At 40.2% G+C, this 26,143-nt stretch overlaps 1 protein-coding gene across 1 annotated transcript in view; it reads right to left on the reverse strand.

The window, feature by feature from the left end:
* Nucleotides 1-8,801: 8,801 nt before the first annotated feature.
* The window catches only part of SOS1 (SOS Ras/Rac guanine nucleotide exchange factor 1), a 48,941-nt gene continuing 31,599 nt past the window's right edge, over nt 8,802-26,143 (reverse strand). The window contains exons 10-22 of the mRNA XM_086482320.1: nt 25,298-25,953; nt 20,274-20,355; nt 19,709-19,831; nt 19,062-19,165; nt 17,742-17,964; nt 16,970-17,089; nt 16,483-16,645; nt 16,016-16,133; nt 14,501-14,673; nt 13,418-13,534; nt 12,984-13,248; nt 11,774-11,892; nt 8,802-10,398 (exon numbers count right to left, since the gene is read on the reverse strand). Coding sequence (XP_086338446.1) covers nt 9,904-10,398; nt 11,774-11,892; nt 12,984-13,248; nt 13,418-13,534; nt 14,501-14,673; nt 16,016-16,133; nt 16,483-16,645; nt 16,970-17,089; nt 17,742-17,964; nt 19,062-19,165; nt 19,709-19,831; nt 20,274-20,355; nt 25,298-25,953 — 2,758 coding nt within the window. The 3' untranslated portion in view covers nt 8,802-9,903. The remainder of the gene's footprint in view (nt 10,399-11,773; nt 11,893-12,983; nt 13,249-13,417; nt 13,535-14,500; nt 14,674-16,015; nt 16,134-16,482; nt 16,646-16,969; nt 17,090-17,741; nt 17,965-19,061; nt 19,166-19,708; nt 19,832-20,273; nt 20,356-25,297; nt 25,954-26,143) is intronic.

Here is a 26,143-nt window from a genome sequence, read left to right on the forward strand (position 1 = left end):
TGGAGTTTTGGAGAGCTTTGGCTGAATTCCACTGTCTTCTCCTCTCCCTCACTCCCCAATGCTTCTTGATTTGCCATACATCTTTGCTCTTCCAAATTCAAGCTAGGTCTGATTTGGGCTCACCCACAACAGAGGGATTACCTTTGCAGCCTTGGTGTCCTAGCCAGAAGTCTGAAATTCCCTCTTTCAAAAAAAAAAAACCCCAACCTAAACCAAAAAGCAAACCAAAACCTACAACAAAACCACCAAACAAAAAAACCAAACCACAGAAAACCACCATCAAAGATGTCTTCCAGAAGGCCAGCTCACATTACCCTGCTGCTTTGAGAAGGTCTAATATGCATCAGCTGAAGCACCTAGGCTTTGTACTGCTTAATCAGTTCTTTCTTTTGGACTTCCATCACTACTCAAAATTCTCCTTCAACTTTTACGCAGCATGCCGTTTCTTGAATTGCCTCCTGCTGTATGAATTTCTGCTCCTGCTGTTGGAATTGCCTATGTCGCCAGGCAGGTGATGCAGGCTGAGCCCAGGGCCTGCCACAAGAGACAAAGACTCTTCTCCACCCTATCCTCACCGTGGATCGATGCAGACACTGACACAGTCAACCAAGCAGTGTCCCGGCTCCTGATCTGCAATATACCTGAAATACTCTTTGATAGCTCTCTTCAGCCTGACACCACCTTACAAGCCTATCACGTGCAGCATGCTGCTTTGAAGCAGTTCTAGCTAAAATTGAGGCATTAAGGCAGGAAAGTCAATGGTGCCCCATGTTCAAAGTCACAAGCCCTCCTTCTTGTGCAAGGATGCTCTCCCTCCCACAACAAGGCCACACACACACACGCCGTCCTCCTTGCAACTTGACATGACAAACCCTAAGTAACGCTGTTCTCTGCATAAGACTATAGCTTTTGTTAAAAAGAAAGTGTGGAAACACAGCCTTCTTGTGCGACAGCCACGTCACACCCCATCAGCAAGAGCACTCTTGGTAGAGGGCTGTGGTGTTAGCTGGAGTTGGGGCATGCTGAGGGCAGTTTCAAGAGGAAATGTGGTTTTATCACCTTATTTTGGCAGGGCTGGGACACTGGCCTGTCATAAAGAACAGCTTCACCTGAAAAGAGGTTGTGAACTGTCTCCATGGGGCCAACAGCAATGTCTCAGGGGAAAGGCTGTGAGATTAGGGGCTGGGTACTCCAACACCAGTGAAAGGGTGATTGAATCTGGTGCCAAGAGAAGAGCACCCATCACACTACATGGCTCTCCTGGCGGTGGTACAGGGAGGGCCCAGAGCGGGTGTCCTTGGCTGCAGTCGCTAACACCCACCACAGATGCAAGGCCTATAGCTCTCCTATAGTGTTGGCTGACCTGACTCTACCACCTGTTTTCCCTCCTCTGGTGGAGGTGAAGAGGTGTGGGTGAAAAGGGTTATCCACCTAAGACAGAAAAAAATCCATCCTTTCTCTCAAAGCTTTCCCAACATTTCAAGAAAGTGACCAAGCAAAACCCCAGAGATCAAAATGTTTTAGCTCATGCCTGCCCCATAGATTTTACTGGGCTCAAAGTAGTTCTCAAAAATCCACTTCTTACAGAGGAAAAAAATATCACCCCACCCCCCCAGCTTTTGAAAATATTCTGGCAGGACTTTAAGGTTTTTAGTAACAAAAACCCCTTCTATCTCTTCTCCTTTCCCTCACATCCTCATTAAATTACAAATTCCCTGGCCCTTCCCAGTCAGGACCAGTCCACACCGATCAGCCACTGCATCACAAAGACTTCGCAGCTTTCAGTCAGACAGTGCAGTGCCAGGACAGAAAAATGTAAAAGCCAGACACTTGTAACTGGAGCATCAGCAAAGTTTTTTTTGTTCTGCAAGGGAATCAGGTATAGACAGACCTGTTTATTTGTCCACAGAACCAGAGTTATATCAATATGGGTGAGTTTCCACTGTAATGCACTGATGCTGTCAAGAGCTCTGCTGCTTGTGTCTTTGGTCTCATATGTAACAACACTTTATCCTTCATAGCACAAACTTGCTCCTCACACTTGCCAGGCAGATGTCAGGCCAGAAAGAGGACAAAGGGAAAAACCTACCTGTTAACATCTCCTGGGTGAGGAAATCCTTCCAAAGTGGCAGACTTTTGCTTGTAAAATGCGCGTGGATTTTAGCTTCTGTTTTAGTGATTTAAGGCATGGTCAGAATTGATGGTTATTTCTCTCTGATCCTGTACGAGTTGTTACCTCCAGGGCTATACTTACCATTTGAGATGTCCTTGTACCTGCTCAGTATCTGCAAATGTAAATAAAATGAATGAATGATGCTCAGCATCACACAACCTCTTGCAGGATCCAATCCAACTTTGCCTTTAGTGTATGTGTACGCTCTGGATTATTTTTCTTCCTGTGCCAAATAAATGTTGCTTTTAAATAATGCTGTTGTCTCTTTTGCACTGAATCAGCCATAAGGTTGCATCCATTAAAAGAAGAAACATGTTTCTCAGGTTCCTTTCTGAAAAAAATCCTTTTCCCCTGCACAGAGCCATGTGAAAAGCCTGTTTCCATACACCTGGTTCTAAGACCCAGCACTCAGCTGACTCACTCAGCTTCTGGTCAAGATCCTGTTGATTGTGCAGCTCACTGTGGCATTTCTTCAGCTCCTTCCTCCACCTCCTTTACTCCTTCTGCTTCATCTGTTACAGACACGTAAGCTTTCACAAAAAAATCCCACAAGCCTCCTCCACTGACATACACGCCACTAATTTCAACTACCCAATTCTGTAAAAGATTTTAATACCTTCTTCTATATCACAAACATACCAAGTTTTTTTTAAAAATTTAATTCCAGTTTGGACTATTAATACTATCTTACCTTTGCCACATTCTCAGCAGGTCCCAAACAATAACACCGCAAACAGGGACAACTCAGCCTGCGGTGCTCACGCTTCCCCATGCCATACGGCACAAGCAACCATGCGCAGCATTCCTCCTACTGCTCTACAGCCTCCCGCAGCGTTATGTCACTTGAGCATGGGTGGTTTCAGAGATCAGAGTATGCCAGAAGTTTTGAATCAACACCCCAAATGCAGTTTTACTCCTGTGCAAATCGACTGGGGTGGTTCCTCCTCAAATTCCTCTCAATCATATGGATGCAGCACATGCCTATCAGCTGGCTGCTAGGGAACTGCCAGCACCTGAGAGCCCCCAACAGGACATGCTCTCATCATGGCTGTGACTCCTCTAGATCACCTCCCCATGGCTACACTCCCTGCTTAAGTCAGCCACCCTAGACTTGCTCAGATTCTGGGTAACTTTGACTTTCAGTGCTGGTCAAACACATCCTCTCACTACTTCATTCCTCTAAGCCAGCATAACCAAGGTTATTTCTAAGTTTATGTAACTTCAGCACTTTCTCCTACTTCTTTTCCCCAGAGTTGCAATGTATCCTGGTTTCCTCTACAAGTTCTTGAGAGTATTTTCACCTCAGTACAAGTCATGTGCATGTACAAATATTAGTAAGGGCAAAACCCACTTCAACACGTTCCCAGGAATCCAGTTGCTTTTTCCAAACTCTACACAAAGTTCTTCGGGCCCCTTCCTCATGCCTCAACAGGAGAGGAGCTGGGGCATGCATAGTACTGTCTTTGGCCACTGTTTGGTTTTGTGGGGTGGATTAGATGCAGGAGGCTACCAATATTAAGCAGTTTCTACTTGTGAGTGGTTTTCATTTATTCACTCTGTTCTTTGAAAGCACATGTTTTGCCTATTGCCAGCTAGAAGATATTAAATTTAATGTCCCTTTATTTACTGTGATCTGATTCAACAAGGAGACAAGACATAGGCTCTTAAATGAAATTACCTACCTCAAAACCTCATACAGTAAAATTCAAGAGACAGTATTTATCCATAGACTGCAGATCCTTTGATACAGTAAGTTGTAACAGAAAGCCACAGAACTGGAGTACCATCAACAATGAATAATCCTGTGGCAGAGAACAATGCAGTTAAAAGATGCTATTTCATGTCCCCTACTGTACATACACCTTGCTTGTTTGTCTTCTCCTCCACACAGTTCCTCTGCTCACAAGCTACTGCGTCTTGCAGTTTTACCATCTTGAGCATGTGTAGTAGACTCATCACTGTCCTTAACGTCAAGCACACAGTATTTAAGCTTAAGGAAGCCAGTCTCAGACTGTAGAAAGGACTTCCTGTGTATCTTACACATTCAAAGTGTACACTTCTGGGACATGTAAGGCTTTTTATTATTATTATTTTTTAGCACATATCTTTTAATGCCAAAAGGTAACACCCACTAAATTTTCACTTAAATGCAACCTGAATCCCAGTGCAGACACAACATACAAAGATCACCTACAGACAGTTAGATGCACAGGTCATCATGTGTGCCAGCTAAAGTTTACCACTTTCTCTGGTGGTTGTTTTTCATTTGTTTGTTGTGGGTTTTTTGTTTGTTTGTTTTGTGTGTTTTTGTTGGGTTTTTTGTTTTGGTTTTGGTGGGGTTTTTTTTTGTTTTGGTTTTTGTTTTTGTTTTTTGGTGGTGGTTTTTTTTTTTTTTTTTTTTTTTTTTTTTTTTTTTTAAACAACTGGACTGACATAGCTTTTAACATTTACTCATTTTGGCAAGTAACCATGCCATCAAAGGCAAATGTACACACATACAGGAACAAACTTATTGGAATCCAAAATTCATTCTTTTCGCAAACAGAAAAAGCTTATTCTGAAGTAGATCCTAACAAATTTGTTCAAAGCAATTCCAGCAATATGCACCCCTCATCATCTACCCTTCTTTTTAAAAATATTACAGATGTTCTTTGATAAAAGGCACATTTGCCAGCTACTAAAATTGTCATGCATTTGGCATATGGTTTTTAATTTTATTTTTTCCCTTTCAACTTTTCAGCCACCATAGGTGTGGTTTTCAACAAATTTCACATTTGCTGGCTAGAAAGTAAAGAAAAAAGTTAGTTACTTTTTACTTTGTTTACTTACAATGCTGCAGCAGTTGGCTACTTAACACGCTATTTTCAGTAAAGGCAAAAATTTGCTCACAGTTGACAGAAAAATACATTTCAGAGTGTTATTTTTAATGGGAAAAGGCATGAGATCTACAAAGTAAAAGTGCTTTTGTTTTTACAACTATATGGGGCCACAGTTTTCTCTCCTTGATAACTAAGAGTTAAAAAGGCTTCAGCCCATGCATCATCTAGGTTTTGAAATGACAACTCAACAACTAAAAAAGGGTATTTTAAAGGGGATGATGACGGACAACCCATAAGAATTCGCAAACTTTTAAATATCATCTTAAAACAGCCTTTTTGAACATGTCCCTCCTTGTTGGCTGGAAAGGGCAGCAAGGAGACAGTGAAGGAGGGACTTTTACACGCTGCAGCGAACTGCACTGCTCACAGCAGCAAAGCATTAAGAAATACTTTGTTTAGCTTTCATACAATTTGTAAGACAAACATTCATGAACGAGGGGCTCTTTCTAGTAGAGCTTAAATTGCAGTAATGCTAGAAATATCAGTAGTCGAGGCTGCCACACTAGGTTGAGACAACAGCCAAAAACTCCTTACAATGCACTGCCATTGCCACATAGCCTACTGTGACGCAAATTTGTTCCAGCACCTCTTCAGGCTGAAAAGAAACCTCCTTGTACGTAACAAGGTAAAACCTCATTCCTGAAGCACAATAATCTACTACCTTTGATAGTGGCACATCCAGTGACATCACCTAGCTTGAATCAGGCAAAAGAAAAATAATTAAACATCCCATGATTTTAGTCTAAATCTTGAAGGATCTAAATTCAGTGCATTAGCATAAACATACTCTTCCTGAGACAGACCCCTCCCTCCCCAATTGAAGCGAGGAGTGTACTAAAGAATCAGGTTAGCCCACACTGGAGATGGCTTCCAGAGGATGGAGTACTCAAATGTTTCCATGTTATCGATCCTGAAGCAGGATAATGTCCTCCACTAGAAAGACTTTGCAGGGGCTGATGAATGTCATGACAACAGCATGTACCTTGGGGTCACCAGGCAGACCTTCCATACAGCATGCTAACAGAAGTAAACACACAGCACTTGCAAAATCATAGAATGACAGAATAGTTTGTGTTGGAAGGGACCCTTAAAGGCCATCTAGTCCAACCCCCTAAACCACACCACCACCCCCTCCCCTGCAGTGAGCAAGGACATCTTTAGCTGGATCAGGTTGCTCAGAGCCCTGTCCAACCTGACGTTGAATGTTTCCAGGGATGGGGCTTCTACCATCTCTCTGGCAAACCTGTTCTAGTGTTTCACTACCCTCACTGTAAAAAAAAAACAAGTCTTCCTTGTGTCTAGTCTAAATGTACCCTCTTTCAATTTAAAACCATTACCCCTTGTCCTGTCACTACAGCCCCTACTCAAAAGTCTGTCCCCATCTTTCTTATAAGCCCCCTTTAAGTACTGAAAGGCAGCAATAAGCTCTCCTGGAGCCTTCTCTTCTCCAGAATGAGCAAATGCCAACTCTCTCAGCCTTTCCTCACAGGAGAGGTGTTCCATCCCTCTGACCATTTTTATGGCCCTCATCTGAACCTGCTCCAACAGGTCCATGTCTGTCTTGTGCTGAGTACTCCAGAGATGGATGCAGCACTGCAGGTGGGGTCTCACCACAGCAGAGGGGCAGAATTACTTCCCTCGACCTGCTGGCCACACTTCCCTTGATGCACCCCAGGATGCGATCGGCTTTCTGGGCTGCGAGCGCATATTGCTGGGTCATGTCCAGCTTTTCATCCACCAGCAGCCCCAAGCCCTTCTCCGCGGGGCTGCTCTCAATCCCTCCATCCCTCTGCCTGTATTGACAGCAGGGGTTGCCCTGATCCAAGTGCAGGACCTTGCACCTGGAATCCTGGCACTTCCAAATTCCCAGAGGACTTTTCTGAGCGAACACAACCGTGACACTGGAAGAGAATGAACAAATCCAGGTTATGCTCCACTATTGCACTAGACATATATATAAAGTATAAACCTTGAGGTCTAACAGCATGAATTGGTAAGTACCACACCACTGACCTCTGTTACCCTGCCTACATAGTTCACAGTTGTTGAGGCTGACTTTTAGCCACACATCAGCACCCTAAAGTAATACCAGCAACCCACCTGGCCTCCACACAAGCCTGTTCCTTTGTCCAGACCACATCATCCCAGGCCACACCAGACCACCTAGGGTTATATTACCAAGGAAACAGATAGCATCATTGAAATGATTTCATTTTCTGTGTGAAAAATATTATCACTAATGCAAACAAGGTCCAAATAAGAAGTCATCCCAGATTAAAGAACTATTAATGCAAATAAAGCTGTCATTAGACAAACCAGTGGCTTAGCAGTTGTACTCAAAACTTCTATTCTAAATGCAAAGGTTTGATTCTCACTCTGTCTTTCCTGTTTGCAGCTGAGTCAACACCATGGTTTATGCACTGTATGACTGACCCATTCTGCTGGGCTGTAAAGGACATTTCAGTTAGGTTCTTGCACGGTGATCATTATCACCTGTTGTTGGGGTACCTCACCAGTAAAACACTTTTATCCTAACCACAAAGACATGAAACAGCATTCCCCATCTCACAAAGGGAAATGGAGAACTGCTGACGTTCAAGTAATCTGTCAATTAGCAGGATCCACGCAAGATCTCTCTTTCTGGCTGAGCAATGTAACCACTGGATCACTCCTCCTGCCTGGTCTGCCTTGGCTGCAAAATAGCACAGACGAGAGCATACAGAAGAAGAGACACAGATCAGAAAGTCTAAATTTAAAGAGTTTTCCCTTGATGAGATAATAATTTAATGACATTGCCAACAATATGCCCATTATGGTGCTTACATCCAAAGAACTGCTAACCTAAGCTACGCCTCCTGTAGCTTGAGGGCCTTCACAAAGCTCCCATATAATGTTCTCCTCTGAAGCCAAGCTTTAGAGATCTTCAATTTTTCTTCTTTTGCCAGGAAAACATTTCAACACAATGTTGTTAAAGACATCAAAGGAGGAAAACAACTGACAAATTTCAACATTTGACTATGATGAAAACGGCCGTTCTTCTTGATGAAATCAGAACGCTTCCTGAAATGTAATGACCACACTAAAGGATCAAGGGGCACTGATCAATGGCACTGTAGCAAGCACTAAAAAAAGAAGTTGATTTCCGTCATCATTCAACTGACACCATCTCTAATGGTACAGCTCTCCAAGGTGCTGAAATGTATTCTCCTTCCAAAAAGGAAATGTGATATAGTATGTTACTTTGACCCATGAGCCATATTAACTGAAGATAAGATACTTCACGCTTCACATACATACTGTGGCGGAGATCGCAGAGCTTCTTTTCTTCAATAACTGCCATGCATTACAGTCAAAGAATCATCTAGAGCTGAAGAGCAGTACACAGGTTTATGGATAATCCATGTCATGATACTTATACAACTACATGTTCTGTCATGTGTATTCTGGACACAGAAAGCTACGGTAAAGATTAACAGAAGTTTGGATTTTTCTAACAAGTGTCATCTTCACACAGAAGGTATGAGAAGTTTTATAACATATAATAGTTTGCTTTTGGAGTAACCCACCATCTTAAATATTACTAAATTATCACTAACACATGCCAAAACCGACTTCTCTTTTGACTCTTATTACTAAAATACATACACTGAACTGGGAAAAATATGTACCATAACATGTGCTTTTATCCCCTTCGGAGCTCAACTGAAAAACTGAGTTGTACATTTGTCCATGTAATAATTTAACATATGTCAGCCAAACATATCTGTATCTTTATTTCAATTAAATTAAAAACAATCTGCAAGTATATTTATGCAACGTTCACTATATACACATGATTTATGCAACTGCAAAGCAATTCTATGTATGCTGATTAATCTATTGTTAGTAAAACATGACAATAGCTACAGAAGTTGACCAGTGAGTGCTCCTTTTCACAAGTGACTGTTTTCATGGCACGACTGAAAAAGAATAACTACTAGCCATGAAATGGATTATCAGTAAACCTTAAAAAGAATATGACATAACCTAGCAGAGATTAACAGTCTTCTAAATGTAGTAGTATATTTACTTTGGATGATAGTGCTGCTTTTCAAAAAAAAAATTTGCTGTCATCTTAATGATGTAAGATTTTCACCTGCTCTATCTGAAGAAAGTAATAATTAGACATTATGCTTCCTGGCAAAAATTTATTTTTGAACTGGCACCATAATATTTCAGGAAAAAAATAATAAAGTACCTCTTTGGTGAAGCCTAGGTACCCCCTACTACTCATTGTAACAACTTGTAAACAGGACCGCAATACAGTGCTTTGCCTTAATTCTAGCTCAGATAGGTACCACAGATCTTCCTCACAGTCCTTCTCATAATTTTAGGAAGGTATTTTAAAGCAGGGAGTAAAGCAAAGGAAAATTAAGAAGGATATAAAGTTCCCTGTTTGAGATTTTAAAAAAGTGCATAATGTTTTCATTCCAAAAACTGTGCCACTGTATAGAACTGATTGATACAAGACTGTTTTCCTTTCTGTACTGGACATTATTGATCATTACACAAACACAGTCTCTGCTCATTGGCCAAAGAAGTCTCACAAGTCTGTTTTCTGGTACAATCAGTTGTCCAGTTACCTTAGAACAATGTTTGCATACTAAAACAACAATAGCAAGTTAACCGTTTTTTCCACTAGAATGTCTGTTTTTGAAACTCCATTTCTGTACACTGCATTTCCAAACCAGCGAAGAGTTTTTAGTGTTTGGCATACACATTCCAGCCCCTTGGCACCACCAGGTTCAGTGCATCCATTGCCAGCAACAGACATAGCACCAGGAAAATGCAACTCCCAGTGCAAAGGACAGTTCAGGAGGAGTGGGCATTCTCCAGCAACGGTGGTCCGTCTTGATGCATCGACGGGTGTGTGTGCTCCCTTTTGTAAGTTTTTGGAGGAAGCTTTGGAATATGTTGAGAAGTGCTTTGTCGTGGAGGAACAGGTGGTCCAGCAACAGAATGGAGGTCCACATCTTGCGGTATTAAAGGCGGTGATGGAAGATGCCTCCGTGCTACATGTGGAGAAGGCGTCTGAGGGGGAGGAGGAGTAAATGGAGACGGACTGTTTGGGAAAAAGGTGTTACCAAGTTCACTTTTTCTCCCCAACGGTGGAGGTTGGAGGTGTAGTGGTGAGCTAGAGAAAACATCTGGAGTTCGCACAGGTTCTCGTGGTGGTAACACGGGAGGGCTCTCAGGGGGGTCAGAGATGCAGGTCCGGTCAGGCACGGAGTACCTTGGTGAATACACTTTAGAGGTTGGTTGCCTCGGAGGGATTGCTGGTGGGCTGTCCAGGTGTGCAGAAGTAATCTGAGGTACACAAACATTTAATTCAATAAGATTTTAAGAGTGGCAGTAAAGAACAGGACCCTGCTGTGAAATGGAAGCAGAACTCCTGCCCAGCAGGTTGCTCTCATCTAGCTAAAGAGGAGGCACAGCAAGCAGGTGCAGCACAAGGATGGGTAGTAAGGAAGCAGAACTGAGTTGTGAGGCCTGAAAAACATCTTTCTCAGAGTGTTGCAGACAGAAAAAGACAGAGACTGGATGTGCAGGGGGAGAGCAGGCATATATCAATGCACGAGTTAACAGCCAAGGATGGAAGGAATAAAGATGCACAGAGAGGGACAAAGGCAAGGCAAAGAATGGTCAAGGCAACAGATTCCACGCTAGTTCCAGGTCTGCTTTCTGGGGTGGGTCTGGGTATCCTCCACCACCTCCCCAGTAACAAGCACTTGGGTACTAACACCAGGTATCTCTCCAAGAAAATGAGGAAAAGGGAGGGGCAGATGATGCTGAACAGGGAAAAAAAAAATAACCATGCTCAGAAAATCGAATTAGTCACAATTATTGAAGTGAACAGTTCCCAAGGTGCAGAACAACACAGTGACAGGGTAATTGGTCTCCAACACCCTATCACCTATATGATGTTTTCAATTATATTTTGGTAAGAACATGATATGTTAAACTCTGCTGGCTGACAGCATAGTCACCTGTGATCTGAAAACATCAACTTGCTGAAGAGCCATACACAAGCCCTCTTCAAAAACGTACATGCGCCAAAGTAATTTTGAGAGGGATTTTCAAATCTACCTAGTTCTCTGAAGTCACAAACCAGCTCCCGCTGAAATCAAGAGACATTTGATACTGTCTGCAACAAGGGCTGGATCAGATCCCAAATGCCAGACAAATACAAAAGTAACATGTAGCAATGGCTCGAGTGGGTACAGATAATCAAGAAGGGAAAGAAAGCACTGAGCACTCCAGCATCAGGGTCAAATATTCTAGCAAACCTTTTCAGAGGACTTAGGTGTGTACGTCACTTTCCATCATCACTATTCTTCAGTTCTTTACCTCCAATGATACACCTCAAAATAATATTCTGGCACAACTATTGCAGATGGAAATATCTGCCTGAAGCCTCAAATTCTCACAGGCAATGTGAGGGCCTGAGCATAGCAGATCAGTAAACAAGAGACATTTCTAATCCTAAATTTAGGTCCCATCTTTTAATTTTCATTTGTTTGGGATCAGGACAGTGAGGCAGAGCTCTGAAGACTTGAAAATACGTGGCTGCTTACTCTTTCACATACAGTTCTTCAAAAACACATGTACTAACTTTAAGAGTTACTTTTCTATCATACCCTGCCCTCTGCTCTCAGAAAAAAATGCCCTTTTTTCTCCTTACTTTTGATGGGGAAGATTCAGCTGGGGCAGACTCTGGTCGTCTTCGTGGAGGAACTGGAGGGGGGACATGAGCTTCATCTGGATTTTTGGTAAAGTTTATGGATGACACAGACGCAGATCCTAGCGGATATAAAAAAAAGAAGCCCTCATAATGATGAACTTTTGTTTGATTCAATATATTTCCTTTATTGCTGTCAATAAAGGTGTCATAAATAATAAAGTAATTGCTCATAAAAAGTAGCATGAATCAAGAAGTTATTAAAGAAAGACAACGAAACAACCCTCTAACTCGCAGCTTCCAGAAAAACTGTTTTTTCTGAGCTGCCATCATCTGTGGCCATGAGTTCCTGCACATTCTTAAGTAACCCTTGAGACCAAAACCACACCACAAAGTTCCTTTGTACTACAACAGCACTAAACCAATATCCTGAACCTGTGGTCGATGGGCCAACCCAACAATGAAGAAATAGCTTCTTCTGAAGAGGTATTCCAAAGACCTAGCTTGGACACTCGACAACGTCACTGCTCTGCTAAGCAACTTGTGCTTTTAGCAAGTCATTTCACCTCCTTCTGGCAACCAGCTGAACACAGGACCAACCTTGAACTTCCTTTGAAAGCCCTCACACATGAAAGGAAGCTATGTCCACTATTAATTACTGAAAGGACACCATAAAATACGAGCTTCCTTGTCTGCTGGTGAAGACAGAAGAAAAATAGGTGTGGGTGGGTCCTGATGGTTTTAAAGCAGGGAAATGCTGACTTTAAGTTCTGTGGGAAAACCATCCGTGTGCACTGAAACCAACTCAGAATGGCAGACAGCAGAATAAGGCACCCACAAAGCATTAATTTTTATTCTCATTGTTCACCAAACAGACACTCACCAAACACCTTCACCACAGATATACATGGCAGCAAATTCCACAAGTGTTTGCTTGGGACATATATGGACACTAGAGATATATCTCTGCCTTCTGTTTTGACAGTTTCTCCTACAACATGTAATATTTTCTAAGTAACACACCTATTCTGTTCAGTTTCTCCCTTTACAACAACAACAAAAAAAAGGAATAAAATACCCTGAAAGTTTTTGCTGTCACAAGATAAAAGCAACTATTTCTACAGTCACTTTAGAAGACTAAACCTGATTTCCCCTCTTTAACACCACAAAATCCAGTGCAAACATTCTTGGTAGACTATCTATTAGCACCTACTTGCATGAAAAGGACTTGAAGGATCCGAGTCAAACACACTGCAGGCATCTGTAGTACTCGAAGTAGCAGAAGCAGGGGGAGGGGTCAAAGGTGTTCGGGGAGAGTTTGGTGCAGATGCTGTCGTTTCAGTCTCACTCTCTGGGATGCGGCTGTAACTAATTTTCCTTGGCTCCTGTTGCAGGGGTGTAGGATGTCTCATGGTACCTGGCCTTGGATTAGAGGGACGAACACCTGGGGACTTGAGAGGATAGCTGTATTTTTTGGGCTGAAATGACAAAAAAGATAATATCAAACAAAATCAAAAGTCCACAAGACCACCTAAATGTAGCTTTGTATTTATGAAGTTACAGGTCTAAAACGACTTCTGCAGTCAGTGAAAGACAAATGTAAGAATTTTTGGAAAAAAAAAAAATCTAAAAAAATGGAATACTAACAAATCTTGGTGGAGGCTTGACATTTCGTGGCTCTATCTCTAGGGACTTGTTGAACAGATAATCTGTAAATTCTGTCTCCACATTGTTTCCCATTGGATTCAGGTTTTCAAAAAATCTCTGAAATACAAAAAGGTAGAAAACTTGTCAGCTAATCTACTTCTTAGTAGCCTAGTACTGCTTGTTTCTACAGCACAAATGATTCCAACTGTTCCAGAGGAGAGAGAAAATGCTGTAAAGATAGATTTTTAAGTTATTAAACCTGTTTGTTGTCAGCCCTTTGCTAGGCATTGCTACTGATATGCTTAGCCTGAAAACCAACCGCGCAAGTACCCTAAATCCTTTCTACAGTGCAAAAATCAGACGAGGTTAGCTCAAACACCTTCAGAAGCAGCTGTATGTAGTCCATCTTTATACCGATGCAGGGAAGGCTGCTCTCACAATGCATTCTGTCAAACCCTGGGGAGAACAAATAGCAAAAGAAAATCTTGCAGAATCTCTTAAAATAACCTATCCTATGACTCTCTGAAAGTATACAGCTCAAAAGATATTAAGAGAAAAGGAAGAAAGGAAAGCAAGTGGAGAAAATGACTGCTTAGAGAACACCATGGACGAAGGAGGTCAAAGCAGGAGAAAGAAAAATGTGAGCATGACAACTGCCAACACACGATGTAAACGCAGCGCTATCAGGTAAACCTGGAAACATAAGGCAGTGTAACAGAAGAGGAAAAAGACAGCTGGGCCCACTGGACAAATAAATACATCTGAGTGAAGGACAGTGAGAATCTGGTAGTTTGTGTTCCTGTTTAACACTGATCAGTAAGACCACCTATCAACCAATAGCTGGGTGAAGGAAACAAAAACCAAAAAAAACCCACCACCAAAACCCATCAAACAGCAAGCATTGAGCTTTCTGCCCTCCGTTACAGTGAGACCTGAGAGATATTTTATGCCAGGCCTTCTGCTTGACTCTGATTCAGTCTGACTGAACCTATGTGAATCCAACCTATCCTTACAGTCTTTCAGCTGACAGAGTCCCCACAAAAATAACTCAGTGCACAGACTCAAGGAAATAATGTCACTTACCCTGATGTCAAATTCTACTCTTAAACAATATGGCTGGTTCTGGTACTGCTGTATCTCTCCTGTTATTTCAGCTACCTTTCTTCTCTTGCTGAAGTTTATAAGTTCTTTCCCATGTCGCTTTAAAAATTCAGGGTTGCCTTCTTCTGTTTTCAAAATGTTAGTTAAGTAAATCCCTAAAGAGCACACAGAAGATGTTCTCAACATATAGTACAAAACAAGGAGGAAGTCTCACAACTGGAACACAAAGAATTCTTAAATAATTTAATTTGTGCAGCCTGTTTAGAAAAATTCTCTTTTAGGGTCAGTAAGAGAACACATCTAATTTCCAAACAAGGGCAACAATTTAAATATTTTAATACGCATTTTCCAGAAAGCTGCCTTTTTTCTTCAAAACTTCAAAGTCTACGCATCTTTGTATTGCTTAGAAAGTTCACACAACTGAACACTACTAGCATTTTGCAATACAAGAGTACACTGAACTCAAGGGCTTTCTCTCAACTGTTCTCCCTCAATTCAGGTCTACTCCATTAGAGATCTTAGCTAAGCTCCAAAAAATTATTTTCAGGTTTTCTTCTTCTGTTCCACTCTCCACTCCTGGCTTCATAATTGCACCAAACCATTTGAAGATGAGAAAGAAAAGAGTGCTCTCAAGTCCACAGATGATATATCTGGATCGGTCATTATGACTCTTCTAAGTATAACTTCAGAGAAATAACTGAAGCTATTCATGTGTGATCCTGCTAGCCTCTACTCATTTCTGAAGCAGGGCAGAAGGTTTCTTAGTTATCTTTCTTTGCAGAGCTCTGCAGTATAGCCTTCCCCAATCTGTAAAGGCCAAGAAAACCATCAACACTATTTTCTTTCAGTTTTGGCCTGAAGCCTACGCTGGACAAGTGTAATGTCCAGAGTTGGACCTGATCTGCAGCAAACATCCAAGCAGATTGCTAAACAACAGGAATGCCATCTGCTTAACTTCACAATTTGCTAAACATCAGAAATGCGAAACAATATAGTTGAAAGAAGAACTGTTAAGTCTGATGGTAACAAACAAGCCTTCCTCCCAAACTCTACTTTTATATAAATAAGACATTTTAATAGAAATAAGACTCTAGTTATAAGAAACTATAAAAATTAAAACTCTAGCTTTATTTCTTTGAATTCTTGATGGGGAAGGGGGTCCTTCTTTCTCTACTAGTCAATGGCAACAGTATTTCTAATGTGACCACCTTCCATTCAAGGCATTTATGGTCACAACACAGTTCAAACCACACTCAAAATAAAAATGAGTGAACACGTAAATAAGGTATCACAGATATACTTACTTTTACTGCAAGTAACATCTGCAATCAATAGTCACTTTGACTTTTCTTTCACATATATACAATTAATGTCTGGGCACCTGAAATTCAAACCCAACTGACTTCTCAATACTGTTCATACTCTGTTTAGTGCCCTAGCTCAATACTTTCCAAATGTTTATGCATGATACAGCTCATTCAAACCAAACGCACTTACCAAAAAAAGGCACACAAGGAGGATTAATGGACCTGAGTTTTGCCAAGTATTTCTTATAATGATCCTCACTCAGCTCATAAGCTTCTTCTAGAATCTTCTTCTGGCGACTTGGAATTTGCTAGACAGAGAGAGAGAGATAGAACACGTTTGGAAATACAGGGTAATGGTATGGACCGGCAATGATACTGAGAGAATGGTCTCCTACTGATAATTAAGTCAATGACCATGAGGACAGTGCCCCACCATCTCAGGATCTTGCTACCTCCTTCTGCCTTTAAGTGAGGATTGATTTCTTGCTTATGAAACCAAGAAAAATACCCTATTACACCTTGATTGATCACTTGTTGGGGGATTTACCTTCCTTCCTCCTTCTTTGAAGCACATGCTTACTGAAAAGACAGGCTTTTAGTGAGCTAAAGTGCACTGCATTACACTTCAATACCAAAAATGGAAAACATTCACTGTACCTCAAATGTGTGATCCAACCTATACACTGCCGCAGAGTTCATAGCACTGACAATCTCAAGGACACCATTAAAGTTGTTTAGCTCTTGAAAAACTTGCAGGATCTCAATTATCCGGCTCACTACAATTACTCTTTCCTCTAGGTTTTCTGTTTCTACAATGCATCTAAATACACAAGAACATTTGATTTTGTATTACAGCGTTGATGAGTTTTCCAAAATCAAATATTAAGTCGTAACACAAACAAACATGAAAAGTTTATCAAATTACTTGATGCAGTTTTGAAAATGTTTAGAGAACAGACATTTGAAAATATTCTAAGAATAAAAAGCTGAGAGCATCATGGTAAAATTCTTGCAGGGACCTGCTGTAACATCTAAACGACTTAAAACTGGAATTCTCCCAGAGCAGAGTTTTCCACAGTATACTTCTGAATGGACTGTAAATGTCCAGAAATGGAGCAGGTGCAGATTCAGGAAAGCCACTTACTTTTCAAACCACAAAGTGAGGTTAGTTGTATGCCTTATCATTTTGAGAAGGTTGGGAGAATTAATTTCTTTATCTTCCTTTGTCCACACACTTCCAACTAGTTCAGATGGCTGCACAGCTCTAGAAAAGTAGATGCATGTATCAAAGAAATGTAATTAAGAGCAGGAAAGAAGATTATATTTTCCCAAAACCTCTTTATTTCCAATGAATTTGGAAATAAATTCTTAAGGTATCGTTTCTTTTCTATAATGTTAGGCTCTCCACATGACTAAGTGTCTGGTATTTCTACGCTTACTTTTTTAGTGTGTAAATATTTCTTAATTTATGCACCTCTGTACATCTAAATGAAGAATGAAGTCCACATCTCATTCACCATAGTAAAACGCGAGCTTCCTACACCTGAACAACCTCTCACAGACAGCTGGTGAGATCTGACACGATCCATAATTTGCTTCACAAACCAGGGTATGAAGAAAACGGATTTAATTAATGTTCATACTTCTCAAAAGTTGATCTACTTGGAAAATATCAAGAGAAACCTGCAGCACAATGCAATTAACAGCATCAGTCACATGTACTGCACGTTAACACGGTGAGGGCAAGACAAATACTGGTTTTTAGAATTTTTTTCTGAAAAAATAGCAATTAATATACAGCATTGGTAAAGTCCCTTGACCTACCGTGGGGCTTCACAGCAGGGGCCCGCAGAAACAATTTCATGCTGGAGAATATTTTGGTTTGTGTCATGTGTTTTTCAATGGAGGAAAGTTACCTGTAAAAATCTGACTCAAGTAAAGTGAGCTGCCGAGCAATTTCTATTGGATGCAAAGTGAGCAAGTCAAAAGTTTCTGTGTGTCCTGGTTTGCTTATGTGCCATTCAATCGCCGGAGGTGGGCTCTCAAAAGTAATGTTGTGACTTGGCCCAATGGCTTGTGCCTGCTTTTTCCGGTTTATTATCTTTGTGATCGATTCAACCCACTTCTTCATTGCTTTGCCTGGCACACAGAGAAAATTACTATTTAGTTACTCTTAATACTGTTTTTCCAGAGGTCAGTAGAAATCTTTGGATTTAAACCCCAAACCTACTAAATTAAAGCAACCATATAGTCTTTAGAAGTGCGTAAGTGGTGTTCTCACACAAGTCTCAAAGCATTTGAACATATAACGAAGTAGTCCTCAACAGCCAATGCTGAGCACACCAAGTTTGCCCGAGCACAATTCACAACACCCAAATTAGGCTCCTGCTCTGAATCAGGTGTTTTCCTTCCTTTTCTGACTTCACAATGAGTTTATGTGAACTAACCTCTTTTTCCCCAAAATTCACTCCTGTAAACACTCAGAAGTTTACATTTTGTGCAAGAGTACACGCTTACCTCAGAAGGTAAGAGGCAAAATAACAAACAGGGAGAAACTTCTCTCTACTGCATTTAACATCAAAGCTCAGAATAAAACCCAAAGGCCAAAAGCCTGTTCAGCTCTACACCGTAAGAATTTCATGCATGAGATGTCACGTTCATTGAAAATTTACCGGTAATCCACATTAAACTAGCTGACTCATTCTCCCTCTCTTTTTAATTGCTAAATAACCATTAAATACTTCTCTAACATAACATTTTCCTACAAACTGCTCCCGTAGCTGTCTGTTTTTCTTACAAGGGAACAGGAAAGACCCGTACAATCACAACTGGAATGCACTGCGAAATATCTGGAAAATCCTTGCTTCAAAGAAACAGTGGTTTCCACCATTAAAGTTTTACAAAAATTACCCCTGTATATAGTTTAAGAGGACAATCAAAGGACAATTATTCTGTCCTAATCATTACTCAGTTATTATTTTGTATTATTTCAGTTCCTTTATAACAAAAACCATACTTATTTATCAGGATGTAAGTAACATTCTTCTGAACCCTGAATAATAATGTGTTGGGGTTTTTTTAAATTATGATTTATTTTATGTTCTTTGTGAAGCATTTAGTAAGCAGGCAGTCCTGTTGTTCTTTATCTGTTCAGTGAAAGGAAAAGTGATCTCACTCCACACCTTTGAAAAGGGATGCTTTATGATAAATGCCTGCACATAAGAAACCGTAAGTACCTCTTACTGTTCCAATGAATTCCTCCAAACGTTGCAGAAGATCAGCATCTCTTTCGAAGTCATAGAAGTGGTGTTCTACCCAGTGTCGACATACATTTAATACTCTGCAAAAGTAAAGGACAAGTAAGCACACTATAACAGAGCCTATCTTCATCTCTAGCATTTCAAGGCTTTTAGCAGGAGAGGGCTCACAGGAATATCAGAATCAGCAGACCAAATGCAATTATTCCACTGCATTTCATCAGCGACCAGCTATAAGCATTTTTGTACTTTAAAGAAGTCAGAGTAATGCTATTGTTCATAAAAAGAACATTATTTAAAGTGTTCTCTGCCTACACCTTTGTGGCACACTTAAAGTGTATAGCCTTGCAGAAACATGGATTAAAAAAAAGGCAAGTGTGAGAAATTAATTTGCACACTAACAGTCGAAAACTCAGCACAAGCCTTTCCCGAGGATTTTCATGCCATGAAAATTTCCACCAGGTTTTCAAGCAGCAAGGTCAAAATGGCTGATTGTCCACACACGCTCCCTACCAAAGCGTCTACAAGATAGGCTGCTGGTATCACAAAGAGCCACTGCATCCAAAAGATGGTACTTCAAAAGACTTAAAGGAAGTCAGTTTGGCTCACACTGATGAAACACTCACCGTAGCTGCACAGGTTGAATGTACTCTTTCCTAAATCTTTTCAACTCTGCACTAAGAGGCTGGTCTCCATTCTCCATAGCAATACGATCAGCTTCTGTTGGCTCAGGCTCTGGAATTTCAAATCTAACACAGAAGATGGGTATAAACACTAGGCTCCTATTATACTAATCTTGCTCACAGCATGCACAATAAAATGTTGATTAAAGACAGCTTGAAATTCAGAATGTTTCTACACATCAGAATTTTATGTCTTGATAAGCACAAAGGAAGATTTGCTAAATTCAGTAATAACACAGATTTCAAAGACAAAACTGTGGAATGGTAGAAGTTATTGGAGATACCTGAACAATTGTAAAGCTTCTGGATATAACTTGCACATTTTACTTGCAATCCTTGCAATTCTTGAATTTGACAACTTTTCAAAAAAGTATTTGGAGTGAATCAAAACCAACTGGAAAACAAGAATCTTACAAACTCTACTCCAAGCAAAAAAGAAAAAAAAAAAAAAAGAGACAAAAAAAATCCCTTGCACTTCTTATGAACAATATTTTTAATAGTGGCATACCTTTCTATTAGCAGACTCAGCAACTCTTGAGGTTTACAGAAGGATCTATATGTTGTGAGAAAAGTCCGAACAAAGTTGGGATCTAAGACAAAGAATAATTTTATGCTCATGTCAGCAACTACCTATTTTTTAAACACTTTAAGTATAATAGCTTTAAGTACCCTTTAAAATTAAGGGTGCCAGCCTATCAATTTACAGAGAAGATGATGTAAACCAAAATGGCTTTGGTAACAATGCAGAACCTCTTAAAATAGCAATACAAAGCAGAATTTAAAACCAATTTTTATTCTGTTGAAATTTAAAAGCAATGACTTCTTTCCCTTCAATTATTAAAAGACTGGATTCTTCTTCAACAACTTTAAAAATAACAAATAGATTATTTTATTTATGAGCCATCTAGTAAACAACTTTGGTTTTGACAACAAATCAGGACAAGATAACTAAAAAGACAGATTCAGTAATTTTGCATTGGGTAGAAATGCTCTCTTCAAGGGGAGAATGTTTTCCCTAAACTGGTACAACTGATAACCAGTCGCGGTTAAGGCAGGCTAGATTTTTTCAGCTGACAGCCATGCTTTGAAGTTACACTTCTTTCACCTCAAGAAAATCAACAGATTCCATTTAAATTGACTAATTACATGTCAGGTGCATTTTAAAAACTAGCAAGTATGCAAAACAAAAAACCAAAGAGTCTCCCTTAATTACAAAAGCAAAACCATTTGTTTTCAAGTATGAGAAAATGCAGTCACAGCATGCTGGTACTGCACAGAGCTGACTAGAAACAAGGTTAACATTGTTATCACTGAACAAAATTAACAAGTGGGTTGCAATGGCTTTGCATATTAAATCCATACACAAGATTTTAAAAACAAACCCCATTGGTAATTTTTTTTAACACAGAGTGGCTGAAAAGGAGCACATAGGCCTTGAAGTAGGAGTTCCTATGGACTGTAATGAAGAAAAAACCACACCTGCATTACTTGACCTAACACTATATTAAGCCATGAGACTTGTTTGCTGGAATATGGGTTTTTAAGAGCTTTTTTTAAAAGTCCTCCTTAACTATTTAGCAGCATCTTGTCCATTTGAATGAACATTCTACCCTTCTCAGATCCTACTGAGTTCTTCATTTGGGCAACAGTTTACTGCAACGTGTCACACAGATTATCTGTGTATTGTGTGAAACAGCATTCCCACTGATTAAACAATCAGCTGTACCATCTCTATGTCATTCATTACTCCATTTTTCTTATCATAATGCCTCTCCCACCTCTCCTTGAAATGTACAATCTAAAATCCTTTTCAAAGGCAGAACTCCAAATCTTTTTGCATGAAGAATGTCATCCCTGTCCCCATCGTCCTGATCATAAAAATACAATTATTTGTTGTCCTAAAAAACAAGTATAGAAGCACAGTAGCTCATGTTTTCACAGCCTGCATTCTACACACAGCATCCACCCCAAACAGATTTTGTCTACATGGAAAAGAAACTCTCCATAGCAACTAACATTTTCAGATCACTGCAAGCTCTGAGTCATAACTACTGTTATTTACAGGTAGGGTTAGTGTTTAAATCCACAATACATACTGAATTTCAAATGAAGTAGATCAGAAAAAATCAAATCTAACCTTGTTATCTTACTAGTAAAATCTGTGACTCAAAATAGCGTACAATATATGAGCAAGTGTTAAAAAAACCACAGACAACTCTAGTTAGTCTCAGGACGTCTGCTCATGTGATAATTCTCTCTTCAGTACAGCCAATTTGAAAGCTAAAAAAGAACAATAACTTGTTCTACAAGGATTTATAAATAATCACCCTTGAATCCCTTAAGAAAGGAAACGGACACTATGATGACGCACAAGCGCTCTTAACACATCAAAGCTTTAAAAATAGAAGAGCACTGCCCTACAGATAAAAAAAATTGCCACAACTTTCAAAACTTGGTACCACCTAATCCAGCTGCTCTTAAACAAGAATCGGGCAAGGAGGAGATAGAAACACATTAAAACAAGTAAAACCCACCAGAATATGCAAATGAGTTCAGTACCTGAATTTCTAATCAAAGGGCAGTTTCTCTCATGTAAAATACATGGAAATCTGCATTTGTAAAGAAGATTTCTCCCTATTTTGCTGCTCCACTGCAGGACAGTTCGTACTGTCTGCTGCACCTTGCAGCCAGGTGGCCATCGGAGCTGTCTCCCTGTCCCAGCTCTCGCACTGGCTGGACACCTCCCACCCCTGGCAGCACTTCTTTGTTAGACCTAGACTACTGGGCTGTCCCTGTTCCACAGTGAAACAGAGAAATATTTCAACTGATAAGCTGATTTGTGCATTATCAGGGAGGTGGGGGAAGACAAATAAAAGGTCCAACACCCATATCTACAAATGAGATGGGCTGTGTGGATCTTCACAGACAACAGAAAAGTTGAGACCTGATTTGACTACCATCTGAACGCAGCCCGTATACTACTCAATAAGCAACTCACTGAACTGGTCTTCAGCTACTTGCAACAAATCAGTACCACCTCTGCAATTATGTCTGTAATTATTCCTATAGTATTTGACCCACAAAGACAAAAACCTACACAAGAGTCACAGCTACAGTAAATACTGTCTTTAAACTTTCAGATCAAGGGCTGCCATAACCAGTCACACCGTACTTGAGAAAAGTCACCTCAGAAATGTAAGGCCTTGCTATTCTGGCATATGAATATAAAGTCAATAAATTCCTTTAAGATCACAATCATGCACGCACAATCTGACGTGAGTCAAGAAAGTCTGTAGCTGTTTGGCTAGATATCAAAGTACTCATCTTCCCACATCTCAAAGCAAAACAGAAGCCTTGAACTCAGCTGACACGTGTATGAAATAAGAGCTAAAGGGTTACTGTGGAAAGTTGTTGCCTTACCGCATCTCATAAAATGCAACAAAACACGGAATGATTTACATAATAAATGGACCTTGTTTCCTGTACAACAGAGCATTTTTGGCTGAGTCACTATATCTCTATCTCTTTGTTCCGCTGGAAAAGACAGCACAGAATGGTTAGAATGATTACATTTTTCCTGATAGAAAACCAATTCTAAAACAGAAGGTACAGAATGAAAGATAAGGGGTGTTGAGAAATGACAGGCAACCTAACAATTCAGCATCAGGTCCATGTATGTTGCAGTAAGATCTTTAAGGCTACAAAGACAGGCTAAATACATCACAAGACAACTATTTTTATTCTTTTGGTTGAAGTCTTTCAGCCCATCTCACAGCAGCCATGTTCTCTGTTTGTTCATAGAATAGTTTGGCCAATGTGACACACACCTACAAAGTTAGGCTTCAAGCAACCTACTTAAAGCTTTATTAAATAGGGGCTGCTACAAGCAGGGATTTAAATGACCGTGGACAAAAGCGTATCTAATCAGTTGATCTGAACCCTTCCTTGATGTCCTATGCGCTACAAAGGCCAAAACCACATGCAGACGCAAAAAAAAAAAAACAACAAAAAACACCACAATATAAGAGATTTATTTCAACAAGCCACGTGTTCCTTAAAAATAGGCCTTTGTGTTTTATGGAACTGGAGAATGCAGTTTGGGGCTGCCTGGGCATAGATGGCACAGAGAGCACTGCTAGCACCTGAAACAATGCCAAGGCTATGGCACTGAAGTCCCAGTGCATATGGAAAGGGCAATTCTCAATGGTGCCCTAGTTAGCTAAAGCAAAGCAAATGTTCACCACAGCAGTAATCGAAGTACTATTTTTGCCAATTCTCTGTCAAATACAATGCTAGCTTTAAAAAAACCAAACACAGAACAATCCAGTGTCTTCCTTTCTCTAAGGCTGAATTGTTTTAACTTCCAAAACCACAAAAGTATGTCAGAAGTCACGCTTGTAAAATTCGAAGGCAAGGGCTAAAAGTTCATAAAGTTACAAGAAAATGAAGACAGGCACAAAACTGCTCTGGTAAAAAAGGCCAGCATGATATTGCATTTGGGTTTCTTACAAACATTATGAAGAGCAGTAAAAATAATGGAGTAAAGAGATGTATCTACAAGCATTTAAAAAATAAACAAAAGTACTAAACTACACTGATTATATTCTGTTTACTCCTCCCTTTTTCCAAACAAATATTCCTGGTCTATGTGGAGCATACAAGACCAAGCTGCAGAAGAACAATTAGGACAATCAGACTGTAAAAGAATAAAAATAAATAAATAAATAAAAGGAATCTGCAATTGTATACGAGAAGCACTAACACCAAGATGCATAAAGCTTTTTGAGTAACTGACATTCAGGCAGAATTAAAAAAAAAAAAATCCAAACCCACAACCCAAGCCCATGGTTTTCAGCACAGCTTAGGAAAATCCTGGGAAATTATCAAGAAAACTCCACACACTGAAGTTGGACTGGATGATCACATAAGTGCCTTCAATGTATCTTCAACACAAACAGAAACGCAAAGTCAAAAGTCCTTAAATCAAATCCTCACTGAAATGCTGATTAAGGCAAAGTTCCAAGGCCAAATTATACAAGTGACTGCTTCAAGCAAGCTGGTATTTGGTCTTTTCATCACACGCCAGCATGGACACAGGTAATAGTCAATAGAGTACAACCCTTAACTGAAAACACTGGGCCTATAATTCTTTCCTGCAATGCTGGCACTTCATGTAACACCCAGCTGTGGAAGTCTCAAGGGAAGAAAATTCTTGTAGCTTAGGGAATATAGTAAAAAGCATTGTCTAGAGCTCAACTGCTGCAGGCCTCCACCCCCCGATCCCTTACGTGACAATAACCTTAGCACATGCATACCCCACTACAATCAGCCAAACAGGATTCACATTTTTAACTACTACAGTAGTGCATATTTAGACCTCAAAACCTTACTCAAAAAGAACGTTACAATGCGCACTGCAAAGCATACTCATTTTCGACACGCTTTATGTATTTTGCTGCATGTATTTGACACAAAGAGAAGTACAAACTAGCCACCACCCTGAGTTTTGGCCATGTAAATGAAGCGCCTCACCTGCATACATGTGGTAAGTCAGTCTCTCTATGAGCTTGACAACAGTTCCTGCCTTGATGATGGGGATTCCAGATTTGGGCTGCATGTTTTCTTCAAACACAATATTCTCTTCAGAGTCAGGTTCTGCAAATCTATAAAGCTCAGGATTTGGAAATCTCATCTGCTCCTCTTTTTCTTCCTGCAACATCGTTACATCCAACATCCTTTCCAGCGTGCTTCTATATTGCAAAGATATCAATGCTGCCATCCAGTTGTTCTTCTCTTCAGCTGACTTAGCAGCAAAAATAACACTGTTCTCATCTTTTAAGATGATTTCGAAAGCATGTCTGTACTCATTAGTGTCATCTTTATCATTGATTTGTACCTTGCGCATGAAGAACTTTTCTTTTAGACGATATTCTGCGTTGCTAGCACCAGGAAGTCTTGGCTGGCCGTGATTTGACTTACAGCAAATCATCAAGCCATCAAATAGAAATATGTGTCTCTCGTGCTTTGCTCCTACACGTGTGAGCGTTCCTTCCATGATGAATTCGTTACAGCATTGTCCAATGTCCTTACCCTCCCAACCATCAATATTTTTCTGGATTTCATTCATTTTCTTAATTGCTAGCTGTTTCCCCTTCATCTGCTGAGTATAGAATCGGCATGCAGATTCACTTCAGTGAAGGATGGGAGAAAGGCAGCCTATTAGTACACATGTATTTAAAAACCAGAACCACCACTACCCGCAAAACCAGAAGATCATCTTTCCAATTGGTGATAAATCCCCTGAAAATGCAATTTCAGCACTCAACATCAGCACCATCGCAAACCTTGACTAATGTTTTTCTTAAGCACCTCATCCGA

The sequence above is a fragment of the Leptosomus discolor genome, chromosome 2 (assembly GCF_034619465.1).
Source record: "Leptosomus discolor isolate bLepDis1 chromosome 2, bLepDis1.hap2, whole genome shotgun sequence".
Lineage (NCBI taxonomy): Eukaryota > Metazoa > Chordata > Aves > Leptosomiformes > Leptosomidae > Leptosomus > Leptosomus discolor.